We start from the raw sequence: 22,239 nt of genomic DNA, 5'->3' as shown, positions 1-22,239 counted from the left end.
TGCCAGGTGCTCGTCTGTGTGTGTGTGGGGGTGGGGGGGTGGGGGGAGGTCTGCCTCCCTTTCTACCATTTATTAGTTGCTTGTGCTTTAGGACACGTCTTCATTTCCAAGCCTAGTTCCCCATTTGTAAGCCGAGGGCCATGGTGCACACTTGCCAGTGCTATTGAGAAAAAACATCTCATAGTATATTATAGGGGTGATGCTCCCACAAACCCTCCCTGTCTGAGGCAAAATTGGCAGATGTTATTGTTGAAGCCACTGTTTCTTGGGGACAGCAATGGAAAGCACAAAGGGTTAGAGTACAAATGACGGGGAAGAAAGTTGCAGTGCTCTCTGATTCTGATGCCAGATGCTCTAGAGTTTCCACGCTTGGGCAGCATCCTTCTCTCCAATTCTCTAGCCTGGTGGTTCTCAACCTTCCTAATGCTGCAACCCTTAAATACATACATGCTATGGTGACCCCACCACCACCATAAAATTATTTTTGTTGCTACTTCATAACGGTAATTTTGCTACTGCTATGAATCGTAATGTAAGTTTTTTGGAGACAGAGGTTTGCCGAGGGGGTCGTGGCCCACAGGTTGAGATCCACTGCTCTAAGGCATTTACTCCCCAGTCTAACATGGCATCTGCCTTTGTCTGCTCTATGCACTTGATGCACTTGATGATCCCAGTTTCAGAGAAGCCAAGCACCTTCTCTACACTTGTCTGTGAGTCAAGGGATGTCATAATTTCAGGTGTATTTGATACTGCCTGAAAATGGCCTAGGCCCGTATGGTGGTTTGAATATGCTTGGCCCAGGGAGTGGCACTATTAGGAGATATGGCCTTGTTGGAGGAAGTGTGTCACTGTGGGGGTGGGCTTTGAGACCTTCCTCCTAACTAACTGCCTTTGGAACAAGATGTAGAACTCTCAGCTCCTCTGGTATTATCTCTGCCTGCATGCTTAGTTCCTGCCTTGAATGTTGTCCTTTATAAGACTTGCCTTGGTCATGGTGTCTCTTCACAGCAATTTAACCCTAACTAAGACAGCCCATTATAACTTAAAGTGGGTAATTAAGAAGGCTAACTTCAATTATTTAGACATATTTATAGAATTTGAGCCTAAAGTTCGGGAGTGATAAGAACCACAATCACTAACAATTCTGCCACTGAAATTCTTCATGTATGAGACAGGGAGGTGGGGGTGACGGTACTTACCTTACAAGGTGCGGTGGTTAGGTTAGATGGGTTATCTACATCACTGTAGTACCTCACAAATGTCTAAATACTCAGTACCCATGTTGTTGTTAAGCATTATGGCACTAGAGAACACTAACTTAATCAGCTTACTGATCTTTTCCAAATGAGAGAGCCATTCCCTCTGAAGGAAGGGAACTTTAAAGGGATCTACCCAGTCTTCTAGGTAGAGCAGTATGTAACTGAAAAGAGAACTCTGTAGTCTCTGGCCCCAACTTGTCCCTTTGTGGTAGGTCTTGTGGACCATCCTCTGAAGCTACAAGTAGATATGCCGGTGGGAACACACCATTGCCTGCCTTTGCTATGCCTCTGAGCTCCAGAAGGAGTTCTTTGCCCAGCTCTGGACTTCATAAACAGTCATGAGAAGAGAAATTAGCCAAAGTTCAATTGCGTATCAAAGAAACCCACAGAGCCAGAGAGCTCTCCCAGGACCCACACAGCTGCTTTGTCTACTGCCAAGCCATGGCCCTAATGCATGGATACGCCTGTCAGCCAAGAGCCAAAGCCACAAAGCTCTACCAGCCCAGTTAGCCCTGGCATTCTGATATACCAAGGGATCTATTATTTGGGCTGTTGTCTCATTGTCAAGAGTAAAGATAGAAATACCAACCTCATCTGTAAGCCAGTGTACTAAAACCACTACCACCATCCCCCTAAGCTACCCTACCCCTTACTGTGAGAACGGGCCTATTGCCTTGTGTGATAAAATGGGAAAAAATTCCAGTTTTCCCCACTGGTTAGCTGTGGTCTGAATTCTTTGTGGTCAGTCTTTCCTATGAGCCTGACTTGGATGGGCCAGTTTCTATGTCCAAGTGCACACACTTGGATCCCATGCCAGGGTCCCACGCCAGGCATGGATCTATCTCAATTTGTCTCTAAAGGAAAACCGTTCTATGGTTCAAGTGTGTTTTCTACCTCAGAGTATAGCAGAGGGGTTCCCAGCTCTATCTATCAGTGATACTTGTTTCTTCAAATGGTTACCCCAGACTCAGTGGCTACAACTGTCCCTTCTAAAAAGCCAGATGTTCTGTACTCCAAATGGTCGGGCCTCTACTTGGGATTCTGAAGTTACAGACAGCAGCTTGTCAACTCTGGAGGAGGAGTTTACTTCATCTAAGCCAACCAGTGTTCATTGGGCATGTAGTCTGTGTCAGGCACTGAGCTGGGATTCTGCTTAAGAGCCAGAGGCAATGGGAGCCAGAGGACTGTACTTTTTCTGGTGGTGGTTAACAAGAATGTTAACAAGAATGTTAACAGAATCTCTAAGGCTAGGCCATAGGATCAGCGCTGAAAAGTTCTATGAAAGACCACAAACTGCAAAGTCTCAATCAGATCATAAAATTATCAATAAAGGGCAAATTATGAATATCTGTGGATTGCTAGGATGCTCAAACTCCATCCCATTAAAAGCACGTTTGTTTTTTATAAGCACAGAACTTAAAAATCAATTTTAAGTAAAAAAAAAAAAGACATGGAAATGTAATCTTTACAAAGTGATTTATCTAAAATCTTGGCAAAGGTTACTGTACTGAACCCTAAATTTGGCCACAGTGGAGACTGATTCCTCAGAATTCCCACTTTGTGTGTTACCATCAGACCACCCTGCCATCTAATAAAAAACCTATGCCATGTCGTGGATCTGAGCATTTGAAAACAGAAAGAAATGCGACAGGTCAAAATTCCACAGTCCCTAGCATTCTGATTACTTGCAAATCCATACAAGGCTCGTGTATCTCTCTCCTCTCATTCCTTCGGTCTCTGAGTGTCTGCCTGTCATGAGAGTGGTGAAAACCTAAAGGCTATGCTGATGCTTCCGGCATGTGGAAAACCACTCCCTGGTTCTCTCTGCCCCGAGACATCCAGAGGCTCGTGAAGATGCTCTTAGACACCCAAACAGACTAATCTGTCCACTCTTGCACGTATCCAACACCATTAAACACTCCTTTGAAAAACAGCGTGCTTTGCACAGACTTGCTGGGAAGCCACAGGCTGAGTTCTCTGTCATGGATCCAACCCATCTCTTAGACCACAGGAAAAAAATGCTTTCCACCACAGAGCTGGCTGCAAAATGTATTCTTTTTGTAGGAAACAAAATGTTTCCAGCCTTGGGCTTTTTTTTTTTTCTTTTCTTTTTTTTTTTTTTGTCCTTTCATTGCTATTGAGTAGGAAAGGCAAATGCTTAAGCAAGAGGCCAAGTAAACATCTGAGAAAACCGAAACCAGGCTCCTCTACTGGAGAGGAGCCGGCATCGAGTGAGCAGTTCACTGGGTGAGGCCCAGGTCTTGGGCAGCCCTGGGTCAACCCCAACACAGGCAGTTCTTTACCTGTTTATGGCCCTGCTTTGATCTGACTTCACTACAGCTCTACGTACTAAGTGAAGTTAGACAAGTTGCTTTACTTTTCCGAGCCTCAATCTGATCTCAAGTGTGACTTCTACCAATAACAGCACGTGTTACTAAAGATGTGGAGCAGAAGGTACAGCTCCACAATGGTGAATGCTCACATAAAGCCCCGAGTTTGATCTTGAGCACAAGAGGAGGAGGAGGAGGAGAAGGAAGGGGAGATGATGATGGTGACAAGGGTAAGGATAAAAGTTATGGGGTCTGGGGACATGGTTCAGTGGGTGAAGAGCTCACTGTGGAAGCATGAGGACCCAAGTTCATATCTGCAGCCCAGATGTAACAAGCTGGCACAGGCAGTACTGTGTACCTAAGATTACAGGGTCTGGGAAACAGAGGTGGAAGTCTGTAGAGCTACTAGCCAGTCAGCGAGTTCCAGATTCAGTGAGAGACCTTGTCTGAAAACTAAGGTGGAAAGTGATTGAGAAGGGCATCTGGAACTGACCTCTGACCTCCACAGGTACATATGTGCCATATGTATGTACACATGCATGCACGCACACACACACACACACACATGCACACGTGTGCACACACACACCCCACAGAGCCATACAATACCCAGCACTCAGATATGGTTTATTAAGATAGGTTCAGTAACTCTTAAAGGTCACTAGAGAACGAATTTCACAGACCACTAGAACCCAAAGGTCCCTCAGAGACAACTACTCTAGCTCTGTATTATGTAATGAGGAGGCACTGGAGGGATGGAAAGGGCCGATGAAGGCCTGCAGGTAGGAGAAGGCTTGCAGACAGGAAGCAAACAGAGCTAAAGCCACTTCCATCACAGAATATACATACACTATCAGCTGGCAGAGGATCTCAGGGTTTGTGTACCTCAGACCCACCCAGGAATGTAGAAGTTCCGATTTTTTGAGGTGGAGGGCATCCTTTCTGGATTCAGCCTAGAAAGGCTCAGGCAGCTGAACTGTCATATGCTCTGCAGGCGGAGTCTAAGCAGTGCTCCTTTGACCACCTGTCCAGAAACACTTCACAAGGAAGTCACTGGCCAAGTAAACAGCTGAACTATAGGATTATATGATATGGCTTTGCACAGATAAGCCATGAGGCAATTCCTGAAGATAACTAACAATGTTCCTATTGCCTAAAGCAGGGGCAGAGTGCAGTGTCTCATCTTCTTCATAGAAGTAGAGAGTGCAGAAGAGAAAACCAGGACTGGAAGGGCAGCTCAGCGGAGAGGAGTGCACACCGCTTGTGGGGGGGACCTGCCTTCAGCTCCCAGACCCACACGGACAGCTTTCAACTGCCTGTCACTCCTTCTCCAGGGTATCCAGTGCCCTCTTCTGGAATCTGTGGGCACTGCATACATATGCATAAACCCACATGCAGATATACATGTACACATAATATATAGAACCTCTTTTAAAATTTCAGAAGAATCAGTGGCTCTCTGTTATAGAAGAGCCATCTGTCCATGATCAGATATCTTATTAGAGAGAATTGATTTTAAAGTCTCATTGTCCTTTTGACAATGAAAAGTTTTCCTCCCCGCCCCGCATGGTACCTATTGAGATGAAGACAGTGTCTTTTGTATGTATATTTTATTTTAGAATTAATGAGTTAATCTTAATTTTTGAAGAAATGTGAAAGGCTACACAAACGTTCAGTGTACTCAAATGTAGCCATGCTCCTGCACTGCATATGTGGCTGACTTGTGTTGTAGAATTCTTTGTAGGCTAATGAAGGAAGCAATATATATAACCATAACTATACTTGGGATGGTGGGCTTGAAACTAACAGGGCCTGCTTTGAGAAAAGTTCATTGAGGGATTTCAGGGATTTACACACACAGGTCCTAACTCCGCCCTTCTCTTCGTAAAGCGTGGCAGTGCACTCAAGTGCATGGTGATTTCCTTGTTTATAATTTGGAAAAATATTAAATAAATTACTTATTTTTATGTGGATGGGTGTTTTGTCTTCATGCATGCCTGTGCACCACATGTATGCAGTACCTGTGGAGGCCAGAAGAGGGCGTGGAATGCTCTGGGACTGGAGTTATATATGGTTACACTATCACACACACATTGCTGGATATTTCAGAGACCAGGAATCTCAGGTCCATCTGTGCATATCACCTGCTTCCCTTTCATTAGCAGCCTGCTCTTTAATAACCGTGTTGAGTATCCTGCTCAGTGGTTATGGTATTAAAGACTATGTGAACTCTCCAAATAAATCAATAAGGAAGTTGACTCAAGTTGTTTCCAAAGACATGGGGTTTGATCTATTACTTGTAGAGATAGAAATATGGAAATTTCTGAGATTTTTTGCCACCAGAGAAGAATGGTGATTTTCTTGTTTATAGTTTGGAAAAATATTAAAGAAATTATTTATTTTCATGGGTATGGGTGTTCTGTCTTCATGTGTGGCTGTGCACCACATGTATGGAGGCCAGAAGAGGGTGTTGGATATTCTGGAACTCGAGTTATATATGGTTGTGGGTGACTATATGGGTCCTGTGAATAGAACCTGAGGGCTCAAATTCACTGAGTTAGTAACTGTGGCTTTAGAAAGTACTTATTATGATTTAGGCCAATCTTATAGTCATTAATATGGGGCAAATAGCTCCCCCCACCCCAGTTTAATATACAGGTCTCCTCATAGAATAAGAGATTGCCCCTGAGTTAGAATCCCAATCAATGACTATTTGACGATCCCTTCTTCCAACAAAGAACACTGTGGAATTGTTTGTCATATGATCGGGGCATTTAGAGAATGTCAATCCCTCCCAACGATGAATCCACTAAAGGATGAGAGCCTGCCATGCTTTCCCAAGGGGAGGGCAGAGGTAGGACCTGTGCATGCAGCTCCCTGAAATGCTTCAACGGACCCTTTTCACAGGAGGCCCTGTTAGTTTTAAGCCCATCACCCCCACAAGACACTATTTCCAGTCATTAAAATGTTTCCTGAACTTAGATACATCTGGAAAGTTTTGGAAAATCCTACAGGAAGGAGATGAGGCCAAAAAGAGCTCCTTTTCCCATGCTATTCAGGAAGCGCTGCACAAAATCTTTGCCCTCTAAGACAGCCAGCTCAGGAGCCTGACTCGTCTGGCTAGAGAACCACTGGAGATGAGAGGAGTGCTTTGGGGAACTGGGTAATAAAGAACATATCTTGAGCTTTACACAAACCATTTATCAAGAGAGAACACTTTAGACCCATATCAGTCTATGTCAGAGAAACAGGGATTTTCCCAGGAGATTCAAGAGAGAGATTTAATTTTTGGAACTAGTTAACGCATGCTGAGGAAGGGCTGAAAGGAAAAAGAGAATAGCAATGAAAAGAAGCTGTCTCTATCCTAGGGCTGGAGGAAAAGAACTCCCATTGCTGCTGGAGCCCAGAGGCTGAAGAAGTTTCGACCCATTGGATCTTGGACAACAAAGGGACCAGAGACATGGAACCAATACAACTGCCAGAGATGGGGCTGGAGGTGGGGAATGAGGGTCAGGGTTCGGTGAAGAACACACAGCTTCTTTATTCTTATCCAGAATGAAGGGAAAGGGAGCCCTGGGGATATGAACTGTAGGGGTCAGTTCTCTTGTGACTGAGCTAGGAAGGGCAGAGAATGTGTCTGAGAGGAGATAGGCTACTTACTGGAGGGATGCACAAGGCAGGTTCCTGATTGCCAAGTTGTAGGGGGTGTTTTACAAAAACCCTTGAAGCTGAAAGTCCTCCAGAGTCACTGCTTATCGTACCCATTGACCTTAAATTTTCCAGAATTATCTGGGGAAGGAGGCGGGGCTATCCATAGGAGACCCCGCCCCCTTCCTCAAGAAAGCAGGGGTCTACTGCAAAGCCTGTTCTTTTCCCTCGCCCAAGTGGGCACCGCCAAGCATTTCATTCTGATGGCTGCCTATTCAGAAGCCAGGGTTGTAACAGAAAATAACAGGGTTCTAGCAGTTAAAGGGTTTGCCTAACTGAAGGCAGAAGAATTAGGAGAGGACCTGTGCTTATGGCTAGATACACACAAAGGACTATTACAACAAATACTAACATTTGAATAAATTTTGTAACTAAAGGCTTTACATGTATTATATACCATCTTAGACTGTTCTTTATTGCTATATCTGAATACCACAGACTGGGTGATTAGTAATATACAGACATGTATTTCAGTTCTAGGGCCTCAGACATCTGAGATAGAATGCCTGAATCTAGTGATACTCTTTCTTGCATAATCACATAACAGAAGTAAAAAAGAGAAGGGTGAGAAAGAAATAAAAGGGGGCCCAATTCACACTCCTACCATAAATACATTAGCCTTGTCATAAAACCTTACGGCACAGCCACCTCTTAAATTGCTTATCTTTAAAATAAAATTAATGAGTTAATTAGTGATGTGTGTGCACACGCCATGAGGACAACTGTCCCGGGCTGGTTCTCATCTTCCACTCCCTGGAGGCAGTCTCTCTGGTATTGTGATTGTACTGAGTACTCCAGGCAGGCTAGCCTTTGAGCTTTGGGGGTAATCCTGTTTTCATCTTGCTATTAGAATGCTGGAATTGTAGATGCAAATATCTGCGTCTGGATTTTTATGCGAGTTCCGGTGACAACCTGGGTTCTTGGGCTTTCATGTCTAGTGCTCTTACCTACTGAGCTATCTCCCTACCATGCCCCTGTTCCATCTCTCAACACAGTTACAACAACCATCAACTTTCCAAGACATGCTTGGGAAGGAGCACATTCAAACGGTAGCACACACTTTTGTTTTTAGCTGAGGGGCTAAAAATCACATTTTAATATATGAACAAAAAGGGAACAAGGTCTTACCAGTGCTATGGCAGACACTCATCCAACTCATCTATGGATTTACTTAGGAAATACTTGGCCTCTGGACAATTAATTATACCGTGTAGTAAGAGCCTTGCTGTGGAGGAGTCCCAGGGACTGCTCCACTGAGAGTAGGGTTATGAATGGTGCTTCAGAGAACTGGCTTTCTCAAATCAATGGGATGAAATGCTGATGGCTCAAATCAATGGGACGAAATGCTGATGGCTGTCAGCTGAGCCAGTCCCAAGGATCTCAGAGCAGGGGTGGGATGGCATACAAAGGAAGGGCAGTGCCAGAATGGAGTCACAGTAGGAAATCAAGATCAGTTACCAGGAAGAGCCCACAGAACTGCCCAATGTAGGGCAGTATATCTAGAAAGAACATTGTATAAGTGGCTACTAATTGAAGGGAACACATGGTATAAGAACAGCTGTTGAAAGGTTGGAGGCCATGTTGAATCTATTAAACCTGCTCCTTCCAAAGGAATACCAGTGAAAGACCACAGGATGGCCAGTCATCTCGTTTCACAAGACACTGATCAGATCTTTAGTAGAGGGCAGGAACGGTACTTTCAGAGAACAGACAACTCAGGACTTAAAGGTAAACCATGAAGTTGCCTCCTATGTGGGAAAATGACATTTTAAGGGAAAAGTGAGGGGTCAGATATAATTTAAGTCATTATGTACCACCCATGAAGGAAGGGATGCATTTATGGGGTCTGCTACGGGCCCTGCCCATTCTCACTGGAGAACATCCTGGGCGGATGAGTAAAAGGCTGCTCTAAAGGTGAGCACATCTCCACAGAGGCACCCTCTCTTTCTTCATTGACAATGAAGGACACAAAATGAATGCAGAAGCCAGTCCATGGAAAGATGCTGCTGGCAAGACCATAGTTTGGAAGCTGAATGAAAAGAGCAGAGATCTCTCTGAGGGATGGGAAGATTCAGCAAGATGCAAGAGCTCATTCTCTCGCAGAACTGTTCTGGTAGCACATGGAGCCACAGAGCCATAGGAAATATCTAAGCTTGATGGAGATCAAAGTAGCCTTTTTAAGGTAAAGATCATCCCATTCTTTGAAGGAAACATTCTATTTAATATAACCACTTCAGGGAGTTACCCCCAGGGGTTGAACAGAGGAATTAATTCCAAGTGCATGCATGAAAACCTTACATTAACATGGGATATAATATAGGATGAAGGTTAAAAACCCAGAGGTGTAGATGAGGGAGCACATATGTATAACTGGATATGGCACAAAGGAGAAGAAAAATTCTGGGCCAGAAGCCATGCGATTTAGAGCGAAAATTTAAAGCTCTATAAACCTCAGTGTATTCACCTATAAATCATACCTAGAAATGCCTACCCCTTAGAGTTATTACGAGGTTGGAACAAGAGAATGCCCACAAAGAACTTAGAAGAGTAACTGGCCCAAAAGAAACCCAATAAATAGCTGGGGTAACAAAGGAAACTAACCCCAAAGCCAGGACTGTGGGGGCCTTGGGTAGACAGCTCCTGGTCTCTCCCAACTACACCCAGGACCTCGCTCGGTTCTGTTTTATGAGCTCTGTGACGATGTATCTCATCTGTGCTTCCAATGGGCAGTGAAGAGCTCTGTTGGGGAGGGTTGCGTCAACATTCCAACCCTGGGTCTTTACTGCCAGTTCTGAAAAGAAGCTTTAGAGAGTAGGCATGGGGATGCAGGCACCACAGCCTGGCTACCAAAGGTGTTCTCAAAATCACAGTCCCTTTGGTAACAATAAAGCAGGAGTCCAAGACTCAAGCACACATCGTCTTTGTCCAAAATGCCAAGACTCTAAAGCTCTGCCAAGCCCAGAAGGGAAACTTCCAGAAGGAGACCCAAAGATGAAAAGCCTCTGTTTCAAGCATTTTACCCAAGACAGTTGTCAGAGCCATTGCCTGCTCTAGAGAAGGCTAGAGACAGGGAGAGGGGCAACAGGGGAAGAAGGCCGAGGGAAGAAAGGAGTATGTCAACTGAAAACTCCAAATTAGATGAAGCAGCAGAAATCACGAAAGCCCAATGATTTATATTGCTTCTGACAACCAATCATGCATTTGATAATGTGTAGCGTATCATAAAATGTTACAGTAACATAAGACTTCATCAATTTGAATCGAATGCCAGAGACATATCCATTTACCCTCACACACCCATCATGTGACTCCCTTGTCTGCATCCAGTCCCTGCTCCTAACTTTGTGAGCTCTTTGGATGCTGAAGAGCCTCACTCTACCCAGTGCTCCAGTCAGGGACCTCAGGAAGGATGAGAAATGCAAATTAGCACTGTACCCGACTCTGTACTCTCAGCCGCAGCTCCTTCTGGGAAACAGCAGAGACCATAGGGCCAGGTAGCCTGAAAGTGCACTGTATAGATTCTCCCTGGCAACAGCACCCAGACTGTAGTACTATGACCTGGGCCTGCTTCAAGGTGTTTGGAGTCACACACCCAGAAAGAACTGAGCACTTCTTCACCGGCCACTGTCGGGAGTATTTTTAAAGCAAAATAACACTCAGAACAAGGGAAGAAAACATCAGACTATCATCCCTTCGTGTCCTTGTTCCTGAGTGGTAACTCTTTGAAGGTAAGTTAAATGACATTCTAGATCCAGCTGTCTTTCAGGAAAACTAAGCATGAAGCAGTGAGGGAATGGGGGCGGGGTTGGGGGGTACAGACAGAGAAAGAGAGAATCAGAATAAGAGCCATTAACTGTGAGACAAATGTCACTTTCTAGTCCCTCATCTAATTCCCACCCTTAAAAATGTAAATGATAGTAACACCAACAAAACCTCTTAAACCTCCGATGACATGTTACCTGGGCTCCGGAGCTCCGGTACAAACCTGTCTACATTTTGAAGTTATCATTGAATATCCTTCTTTATCTTACCAGCCCAGCTTTGCTTGGTAAGACTGGGGGTGTTAATGCCTGTGTTGAAGGACTATTGTGGTGATGACTGGCAATCATGCATTTGAAAGAGTCAGCCTTGAAGGCTGCACCATTATGGGTTCTGTCACAGGCTAACTCTTCCCCTCCTAGAAGACGCTTTCAGTTCTGCCGGGAACTCTGGGACCAAGCATGAGGCCCTGCCTGACATGGCAGAAAATGGGCCCCTACACAGAATGCCTCCTGCTTTCTGCTGCCTCCTGCCCTGTAAGGCCTTTTTGCAGGGAACATGTAAGACTCAAAAATGAGATGAGCACAAAGCATCTTCCACATTGGAAGCACCAAGAAAAAAGTCCAGGAAAAGGACTGAATGCCTTTAACCTGTGAAGGCAGGCAACAGGAAGCCTGGGGCTGGAGAGTGTCCTTCCAGGAGCACAATTGAAGTTACAGGAGATTGTCTGTGAGCACAGATCCTCCACGGGGAATTGCTCCACTGTGATGTTTAAGTAAGAAAAAGATTCCGAGTCTCCTCTCTGGGCCCAAGGTTCAAAGACTGACTTTTATAATTCATTGCAATGTAGAGTGGGAAGGTGTTTGTAATAATGCTTTTTTTGCAGAGTTCTGTAGAATTTTTTTTTAATGAATTACTGAAAGTCATAGGAGATATAAATAGCACATCACCTATTAGCCTAAGAATTTGCTGTGTTTGGGGACTTATTTGAAACTCAGAATCTATCTTAAAGATTCATCAGGAATAGTGAAAATGACAACATGTCAGGAGTGAGATGAAGTGAATTCTAATTCCAAGCCCATTTCTTGCCAGCTTCAGGACTGTGTATCAGTCACTTAACCCCAGAGACTTGCCCAACTGTAGGTTAGTTAGGAGGTTAGAAGAGAGCATGAGTCTAAGAGTTGCTGTTGCAAGAGTCACCAACAGGCTCCTAAAAGCTTCAGACCCTTCCTCCGGCATGACCCCAGGGCCTCCTGGGTTACAGGCACCTTAGCTTATCCAGTGACTCACTGTAGTCAGGGACACTGGATAAACCAGGAGGGATTTCAAATGAGACACTGTCACATTCTAGGGGAAATGCAGATGCAAATGCCAACCAACTCATAGTTGATGAAGATATGAAAGCCTTCTTTCCCTTTGCCTCCCCCAATCAAAGGTCTGTTCCACGGTCTGTTCTTCACCCATAACTAAAGAATGCCGCATCCTCCCCTACCTTCATTTTCAAATGAGCCAAACACAATTCAGTGTCCTTGACTCGGTCACAGGCCTTGTCCAAGAGAGCGCATAGCTGTTTTCCTATGTTGCTTCCCAACTGAAAGCATTAAAAAAAAAAAAAAAAGCTAGACAAACAGGGTCTTCAGTTTGGTTCCAAAGCCCTGTGTCTCTTTTACTTCCTGTAATTGCTTAGATTTCTCTGGGAAAAAAAAAATCTCACCCGGCTATTTGGCCTCCTTTCCTTTGCAAGTTAGAGCTGGGAGGGTCACTGCACCAGGGGACTTGGAACCAGACAATAGCATGTAAAAATAAAATTCCTCCGAGCTGGAGAGGGATGGAGAGGGCGGCTTATTCCCTAGGTTCAGCCTTCAGAACTCTGCGTAGACCTAGCACTAGGCTCCTGATGGATGGAGACCAGGATCCTCAAGGAGAGAAGGAAGGACATGTAAGCAGGAATAAGCCTGCTACAAAAATAAGGGTATATGGTTTAATACACTAATAAATATATTCTTTATCCCCACATATATGTTTCCTACACTTTTTTGGTGTTTCAGGGGTTTTTCTTTTTTGAGATGGTGGTAAAAACTAATTTTACAACTCTACTTTGACCAAGAAAAAAAAAGCTTTCATTTTTATTTAGACGTTTAAAGTCTCTAAGGTGCTCAGAATCTCCTTGGGAAGATGCACTCTTGGGGTCCATGATCTGTCGTAGCTGAAGGCTAGAATAAAGGGCCTTCAATGGAAGGGCCAGGCACCAACTGCACCTGTGTTTTTAACTGAATGTGCCCAAGGCCTTAAGAGACAGCTCCCTTTCCTGGGACCCATTAAGAAATGGTGATAGCAGGCATACTGATTTTTTCTTGATAAAAATGTTGTTGTGATGATGATGATGATGATGATGATGAGGAGGAGGATGTATGTGTGTTTTGCTTGAATGTATGTTTGTGTGCCACATGCATGCAGTGACTGCAGAGGCCAGAAGAGGGTGCTGGATCCTTGTAACTGGATTTACAGATTGTTGTAAGCTGCCATGCAGGTACTGGGAGCCAAACTTGAGTCCTCAGGAAGAGCAGACAGTGCTCTTAACAACTGAGCCACCTCTCCAGCCCCTAGCCACTGGCTTTTTTCCAGGGAGCCGTTTCAGGTGTGTGTGTGTGTGTGTATTTCTTAAGTGTGGAGATAGTCATAGGGGTTGTTGACTTGGTAACAGTGTTGTCCTTTTCTCTATTAGACCCGTGTATATGCTCTGTGACACCAACTCAACATAACCGTGGTCATAGCATCCTTTCAAGTAGAATTTCCTCAGATTTTTCCTTATCCACTTACTTGCCCTCCTACCTACCTCCTTACTTACCTTCCTACCTACCTGGTGGCCTGAAGAAAGAAAGAAAGAAAGAAAGAAAGAAAGAAAGAAAGAAAGCCCAAGTCTTTAAAGTCACCATTTTCCTAATCTGTACAATACCTGTTTAAGAGCATTTCTGATTGAGGAGTGTGGGCAAAAGTTCAGATTTCACACTTGAGCAGTCTAAAAAGGGAGGCAACGATCATACTCAAGGCAACGCACTTGGCTGGAATTCCATGTTCCCTTGGCTGTTTCTGCAGATATTTATGCTTAAAAGAAGGTCCTCCCACCCAGTCGCATGGCCAAACTCTCTTTTGCATATGTGATCTGTGATCACTCTTCCCCACCCTCCACTTCTCCCCTGCTCTCTCTCTCTCTCTTTACCTACAAAGAGCAGACAAGCAGATGTGCTGGGGTGGAAAGCAAGCGAGATGGTATGATTACCTAGAAGCTGTCTGTGAGAACAGCTTATGTTTGTGTTAAGGCTTAACTAAGTATGATCTCTCTGGAGCAGAAATCTTCAGAGAGATCTGAAAGCAAGGAGACACAAAACTGTGTCTGACTGTGGCTTACAGCAACCTAACATCATTTAATGTCTGAGTGAACACAGGCATACACCTCACATCGTGGCCAATTCTACCTTAAGGACTTTTGTGTACCCTCAAGAACTCAAGACACCTGCCCCTAAAGGTGGCTGTAGGACCCCTCTCTCATGTGACATGGGCCATGTTTAGGGCTCTGGCTTGGTTATTCTAGTAGACTGGCTCCGGTTCTTCCATAGCTCCCAGCAAACTGCTTCTGAACTGTCTTTGTGGTCAATACTCCTATTACACTGCTACGCAGGTGTCTGCTTGCAGTTGTAATCTGAAGCGGAACTTTCTAGCTGACTACTGGGGCTTTAAAGGAACTACTAAGCTGCGACATTCAGTATGGGGAAGAGTAACTCAAGGCTGGGCTCATGTATTAATAAAAAATACGTTTCCTTCTCGTCATTTGTTTTACGACGATTGCCTGGAACTTGCCTCCTGTCGCCTTAGCACACTAAGAGGGATTTGTCCACCTCTTTCCTTTTCACCTTCCTTCAGAACCAAGACCTTACATGTGTGTCACACAATGTCCTCAGCTCTGAAGCTACGTCTTCACTGAGCTCCTAATTCGGGGCTTGTGAGTACAGGAAGAGACATAAGTTTCCAATACAACTGTAATCCAGAGGGAAGTGGGGGAGTGGGGTGTCAATGAAGGCTTATGTCTTCGCAGTGACAAAGACTGGGCCTTTGACAAGTATAAAATGGATTCTGAGAAAACGCCGTCATCAGAAAGGAAACACTGGCTACTCAAGTCCAGGACCGCCAACAACCTATGGCACTGAGGAAAGCCACAGATCCAAATCAGGATTGGGGCTTGAATGTACAGTATTGGTCTTATCAACATATGGGCTCATCCCTCAAGTGTTCAATAACTTTAGGGTGCCTCCAGAGCAGAAGATGAAAATACCGTTATAAAGTCTATTCAAATAAACTGCCTATATGAAATGGCTACTTCCTTCCAATCTGTTGAAATAGGAGAGTCATAATATTTATTTCATCAAGAGGGTGTGAGGCTTAGCCAGGATTAATTTGTTTCATTACTCCTTCTTGGGCACTTCAAAATTTATATAATGCCATATGTGGTTTGTAGGAACAGGCTTCACGAGGATTTGATGGAAAATACTCTGAAGGTTCCATCAGGTTTTGCATCATTTCAAGCACAGCCACCTACGCTCCAACTTTCTGAGTCACCACAGGGAACCCGATGCTTCAAAAACTTCCCAAATGTTAGTCTTGGCCAAGTCACTGTGTATATTGCTGCCTCCTTTTTCTTTTAATTTTAAAGATGTGTTTATTTATTTTATGTACATAAGTACACCGTAGCTGTCTTTAGACACACCAGAAAAGGGCATCAGACCCCATTACAGATGGTTGTGAACCACCATGTGGTTGCTGGGAATTGAACTCAAGACCTCTTGAAGAGTAGTAGTCAGTGCTCTTCACTGTTGAGCCACTCTTCAGCCTCTTTGATCCTCCCAGAACCTTTACCAGTGGCAGAGCCTTCTATGGACTCTGCAATTACTAATTATTGATACTCTTATAGAACATACCATTTTCATGGTTGTCTTTCCAAGCAAACTGAGCAATCAGAGGGGATCGGCTACATTTCTTCATTCTTTGATTCTAGTATCTTCTGCCATAATGAGTAGACAGGGGGTGATTCAGTAAAAAGAATTGTCAGACAAATGCTGAGAGGAACCCTCTGCTCAGTGACAAGGCAGAATCCACCCTGTACCATCCTGTGACCACCTTCCAGCTGTTTTTCTGTGCTGGGCACCATCCTGACATCTTCCCTTTCTGCCTATCCTTATTTAAAGCACGAGCTCTTAACCTGGCTAGTTCATTAAAATCACCTGGGTGAGCTTTACACATGAAACGGATGCTGATGCTTATGTGTGCTCTCCTGTTCCCCCTTCCCCAGGCAGAGGCTTTGCTTTGGCTAGTCAATAGTCAGCATGGAGCTCTGGCATTGGGTATTTCATAAAGGATCTCATACTGAAGCTGCAATGCAGCCAGGCTTGAGAACTACTGGCTGGAACTACTCAGGTCCCCCCAGCCTTTCCTAGTGCTTTCTAGGACGCCCCTGATGGTTTCACCTTTCTTTAGATTCATAGTGTTTTAGCCATCCATGCAGGAGTTACCCAGACACCATCCTGTGGTGGCACTTCAGTATCCCTTACTCTGGCTTCCCTGTTGATTATCCATGCGCGCATGCACGAAATCTCCCCTCCTTGACTGGAAGGTGCTCTGGATCAGAACTATGCCTCCTTCCTCCTGGCACCTCTAAGCCATGCACTTGGATGAGCTCACACATATTTTTGGATGATTTTTAAAGGTCAAGGATAAGCATAAAGCCTAGTAGAGACCACCTTCATTCTACTCGAAAGTCATGTCTTTGGTTAGAAGAAAAATATTGCGAAATGACTACAGCAGGGCTGAAGCAGTACAGGGAAGGTGCAAATGAAAGCTGAGTTAGAAAGAGCCCCGAATTAACGCAAAAGAAAGCTTCTTAAGAAGGTTTTTGCTAACACGGAAGCAGAATAAACAAGAGGCTGAACTTGGCTTGTGCCCTGATAAGGAGATTTCTTTCTTAGTTATATAATTTTACAAAGTTTCCTGGGTGTGAAGAAAATAATCAGCCAAGGGGGGCTGCTTCCTCTGGACCATACACTTTACTCCTAGGCTGCTCAGCTTGGCCTCATCCCTGCTGGCCCCATGATCCCAGACTAAGCCTTAGATTCAGAAGCCCTGGTGCAGGATAAAAACATCATCCTCATCCCATAAGTTTGATCCCTTGGTAGAGTGGTCTCTGTTTGCAGATTGAAAGCAAAACACAAACCAAGACATACAAGCGATACCTGCCGCCTTCGAGTTGGCGTCTCAGAAGTACTGACCATCCTGAAATGGCCCTACGCGCTCTCCTGCTGAGAAGCACCATAAGAAGGTATTTCTAGACTAACTTGAAAGGATTGTTTTGTTACCCATATCACCAAAAAGTCTTATCTTCGTATGGCTTCACTGTGTTGTCATGAACTAAGACCACAGGAAAGAGCAAGTGAATCACCAGGCGCACTATCTGCTCAGGCAAGATAAGGACATCAGACCGAGCTGTGTTATTATAGGTATTATTATCCTAGGTATTAGGTCACACATTTAACAGTATATTTCTTCTGAGAAATTAAAATGTATGTGATCTTGTCTGGATTGGTAGTCCAGTCATATTTTTATTAATTGTTTGTTATTGTTTGAAAAGAAGACTCGAAGGCATTCAAGTCTGCTGCTGACTGGTAACCAGGGCAACACGTTTCCCTTTGTAGATCATACCAATGGTTCATAGATGGTCACTGTTCCATCCACACTTTGTTCCTGTGCTCTTCGTGTAATCAATGGCCTGTGTTTGACCCTCATAGTCAGAGCCACCCAAATCCTCAAGTCACCAAAGATACAAAAAAATAACATTGGTTCTGTCAAGTACTTTCTGTTGGTTCTGACAAAATAGACATGGTGAACATGTTATAAGGAGACCAAAAAATATGCTTTTAACTTTATTTATTTATAAATTTTATCTAGAATTAGAAAAACTAGAATCTGGAAGCCTGGATTCCATGGTGCTGTATGTGAAAGATCACAGAATCAGTATGTTTCAGGAAGAAAGCCATCTCAAATCAAAGGCAGAGATACTATGGGTTTTCAAGAAGTGGGGTCCATCAAGTGAAAGAACCAATACTGACATTGAGAACACAAAAGTCCCTGTACTCACAGATAAGCACTAAGGAAACCAGCAATGTTAAATACACAGGCTTGTCTCTTCAGTGGAAGGGATGTATACCTGTTCTGTATACCAGAGGGCCAGGAGGGGATATACAGTTAATAACCTGGTGACCTTTGCTATCTGTAGGGCCAGGCCTCACCCGAATCCCCTAGATTGTTTATTCCAGACTCTTCCTCCTTAGACCTTTATCTTTAACTTTGTCTCTCAGTCAATAGAATCCATCCTTACGGATGTCACAAGTACTGTATAGCCTGATGACCTCTACCTTATCTATACGACCAAGACCACACCAGATCCTAGGCCCTTAATCAATAGAAGAGGTCATGTGTGCTTTGCAAAAAGAGTTTTGATGTAGTCCTGCCTTAAGCTTTACTGTGCACACAGGATTGAGATAACCTTTACCAGGAAACTTATTCCCAAAGTTTTATTGTACTTAAATGTGTCTAAAATAAACTGCTTGGTGTCAGACTTTTGTAGTTTGAACCAACACCAGCTAAGTCATGTTAACTGGATTTCCTTCTGACCTCACAAGGACTGTTACTCTGCCAGCCCTGGTGGTCACAGAGACCTCTGCCCACACCGATTCACAAAGAATGTTGCTCTTTTCAGTGTTTTTCTGATAGCTAGCTACACACTGCTTTTCCACTGACATTCGCCCATCTAAGGGACACACCAATGGTCATGAGGTTCTCCAGAAATCGTTTGGATGTATTCCATCAAGAAAAGTGTTGGCCTCAGAACCAGGATACTGGAACCACAGTGGAAAGGTGTCCCTGAGTAACAGGCATGCTAGGGCTTGAAAACACAGGAATGCTTCCTTGGATGGAATAACCAGCTTTATCTTCTCGGAACAGGGCTGACCTAGTGTCCAGGCTGAAATGCTGTTTACACAAGCCCAAGAAAATCAAGGAGAATCCTCTGGTCTGTAACCAAGGACATCCATAAAGTTGTCTGGAAAAGGCAAATAAATGCCCATGTCTGTATTTGATGAGCCCTGGCTCCTTGCTACAAGAGTCAATTTATCTCCTGCTATAAAAGCAATACCATTCTGCCCCATCTCCCCTGGAAAGGCCCGCCAGTCCCACCCCCTTCTTTATTAACCTGGATTTGCTGTGTATTTAGCTGGCAAATCTGGCATGTGAATTCTTCTCCACTCAAAACATCAGGGCATCCACCCAATCTTTTGCCTTTGCCCGATTTCCTGAGAGATGCTAACTCAGTCTGGTCAAAAAGTGGGATAAAGTTGAGGCAGGGCATCAGGAGATACAACCTTTGTGAGTTTTAAAAAGATCAGGCTCTAGGGTTCCTTTCTCTGGATTTGGGAGAGAAGATTAAGTAGGGGGTGGACAGTATTACTTTCTGAATAGAGGGATTCTCTCTTGAGGCCAGAAATCTAAACAAGGGGACCTGAGGAAGTCATTATGCTTTCAGAGCACCCTCTGATGATACCTAGTTCTTAAACCCCCTAGCGTATGTGGCAATGTGAAAGCTACACACTGGGCTTAGCACTAAGTAGAAGGTGTCCACCTTAAGGTCTCAAAACACACACATGCCAAGAAAAGGTATGGCAACTATTTAATTTGCTCACAAATTAGCTAGTTCTCAACACATACCTAACAGAATTTAAATCCCTCATCTCCAAGAGTGGTCACCAGTCATTCACAGATGTTGAGGAAATGCTAACCGCAGGACCCACTCTCAAACTGTTTTCCTGTGATATGGCCAACTCCCCTCCCCTCCAGCCTACCTCTCCACTCCTACCCCCACTTCCATCCCCCCCCCCACCTGTTTTATTTTAGTTGCTCTTAGGACAGGAGAGTTTTCCTTACGGTCAGTTAGTTCTTGCCCAGGACAGATATGGTGGCGACCACCTTCAGATGCTCTGATTTCCAGTTCATCTTTCTTTCTTACCTTCACGCTTGAAGAACTCTGGGAGAGCACTCACTCACCTGCCTTCTCTCTGAATCAAGGTACTGGAGAATCAGCCGGGTGTTCACACAGTGACCCCATGTGTTTCCTAGTGCAGCTACCAAACAGCTGGATCTAGAAGTGCCTGCAAGGAGACAGAACAAAACCTAGTAGTTTGCAGAGAGGTCCTGCCTTACATGGCATTTGACTTAAGCTCAGTCATTATTCTTACTCAGAAGGGTACTCAAAGCTTCATCACAACAAAAAAAGATGAGTTAGAGAAGGCCAGCACTAAGGAACTGGGGACTAAATAAGAGTCAGCATGGAGTCCTTCAGCCTTAGCAGAAAGTGACCCCCCCATGGGCAAACAAAGGCAGTTACACATTAACAAGAAGATGCATGGTGTGGCAACAAAGCCACTACTCAAAAAGAACCACACCTCTCCCATCCTTGGCAGAAGGGCACAGCGCTACTCTATTGTTTATGAGCCATCTTGGTTTAGTTGAACTAGTAGATCTTCGTTTAGATTGCTATGCATCTTAACTCAGTTTTCCTTATTAATCTCATGGCATAGATGACATTCCTTTGCCCTCTCTCCCTGTAAACATCCACAGCCAAAAGGGAATCTGGGCGAGCTCAGCCTTTCCTATCCAGTCCGCTTTAGCTTGCTCTATTTTAAGAGAAACATTTCTTTACCCTCTAAGACTTTCCTGTAAGGAGGATCTGAACTGGACTTCATGTGAATTCCTAGCTTACTTCAAGTTGCACGTGGACAGCTATCTCATGTCTGCAAAGCTTCACTGATCTCTTTTGACACGACCAGGAGAAAGCATCCCTACTTCCAATCCCCTTTCTCTTTAAAGGCAAGCTGCCAAGCCCTGCTTCAGGGAATCCAGCTCCCTCTAATCCAAGTCTGACACAGCCTGAGGGTTCCTCCTCAATCTTGGGCCTTCTTTGACTCCAGGCCATGGCAGGGAAGTTGGCCTGAGGGGGCCCATGGAACACTTTGCTCCCCATTGAAACTCAATCTCCTATCAATGAGGAGACTGAGAACATAGATGTTCACTGAATGAACTGAAACAAACCGAGGCATCATTCACAGCCTCCTCACGGCATCATCTCATCTGCACCTCACCATGATCAAGTAGTAAGTGGTCCTCTTTCCCAGGACAGACAAAGTTTAAGGTAGAACCAGCTCCACCCAGCCACAAAGTTCTTGGGTCTAAAAACCACAGCAGAGAAATGATGTTCAGTGGGTCTTAGCCAGAGGTGATTTTGTTGGCCAATGCCTAAGTGGGAGGGCTACAGGCATCTAGAAGGTAGAGGCCAGTGTTGTTGCTAAACATCCTGTAATGCACAGAACAGGACTCTGACAAAGGTCTACGCACCCCTTGATAATACAACAGTTCTGGAACCCCAAAGTTAGGTAATGCACTGGGTGAAAAATCAATAGCATGGACTTCAATGAGGAGATTTAAAGAATTTAGCATCAAATAGAAAAGAGTAAAATTTAAAGTATCCCTGGCTCATGTGTACACAACCCATACATGAACAGAGGAAGGTGGAAATAATCTGGCTATGTGCATCTGATGACCTCACGCCCTGATCCAGTCCTTTTGGTCCTCCATACCGGAGGATAAGATGCTAAGGCCTGAACAGTATATTCTGTGGTCTTTGTCTTCTGCCCCTGCCCCTCCCTCTGACTTTATCTCTCTGAGCTTCCTGTGTCCTTTCCACTTCTCAGTTCTCACAAGCCTTGACCTCGAATCAGCAGGCGATAAAGCTCCCCACTCCTACAGACTCTTCTGGCCTTCTCTGTTGACTTTTACCTCAGAGAGCACGTCTTTACCCTTTCTGTCTTTCATCTCTCTCTCTTCTTCATCTGGGTGGACCCCAGGGAACTGGGCACAGCCAGCGTTTTTCCTATCTAATACCAAATGCTAAAGAGCCATTGTGTGGTTATGAAATGCATGTTCATTATTAATAAGAGGCCAGGTCTTTCTCACCTTAGAGATGAACTCACTTCCAATTTCCTGGAGATACACAACCTTTCCATCTTCCTTCCACTGTCCCCCCCCCC

The 22,239-nt window shown here is 44.5% G+C and overlaps 1 protein-coding gene across 1 annotated transcript in view; it reads right to left on the bottom strand.

The window, feature by feature from the left end:
* Positions 1-22,239, bottom strand: part of Rad51b (RAD51 paralog B) — a 512,935-nt gene that overhangs the window by 29,187 nt on the left and 461,509 nt on the right. The window contains exon 9 of the mRNA XM_029484370.1: positions 20,201-20,304. Coding sequence (XP_029340230.1) covers positions 20,201-20,304 — 104 coding nt within the window. The remainder of the gene's footprint in view (positions 1-20,200; positions 20,305-22,239) is intronic.

Source organism: Mus caroli, chromosome 12 (assembly GCF_900094665.2).
Source record: "Mus caroli chromosome 12, CAROLI_EIJ_v1.1, whole genome shotgun sequence".
NCBI classification, from domain to species: domain Eukaryota; kingdom Metazoa; phylum Chordata; class Mammalia; order Rodentia; family Muridae; genus Mus; species Mus caroli.
Note: the sequence above shows the minus strand (reverse complement) of the source record. Positions and strands in the feature narration are given on the sequence as shown.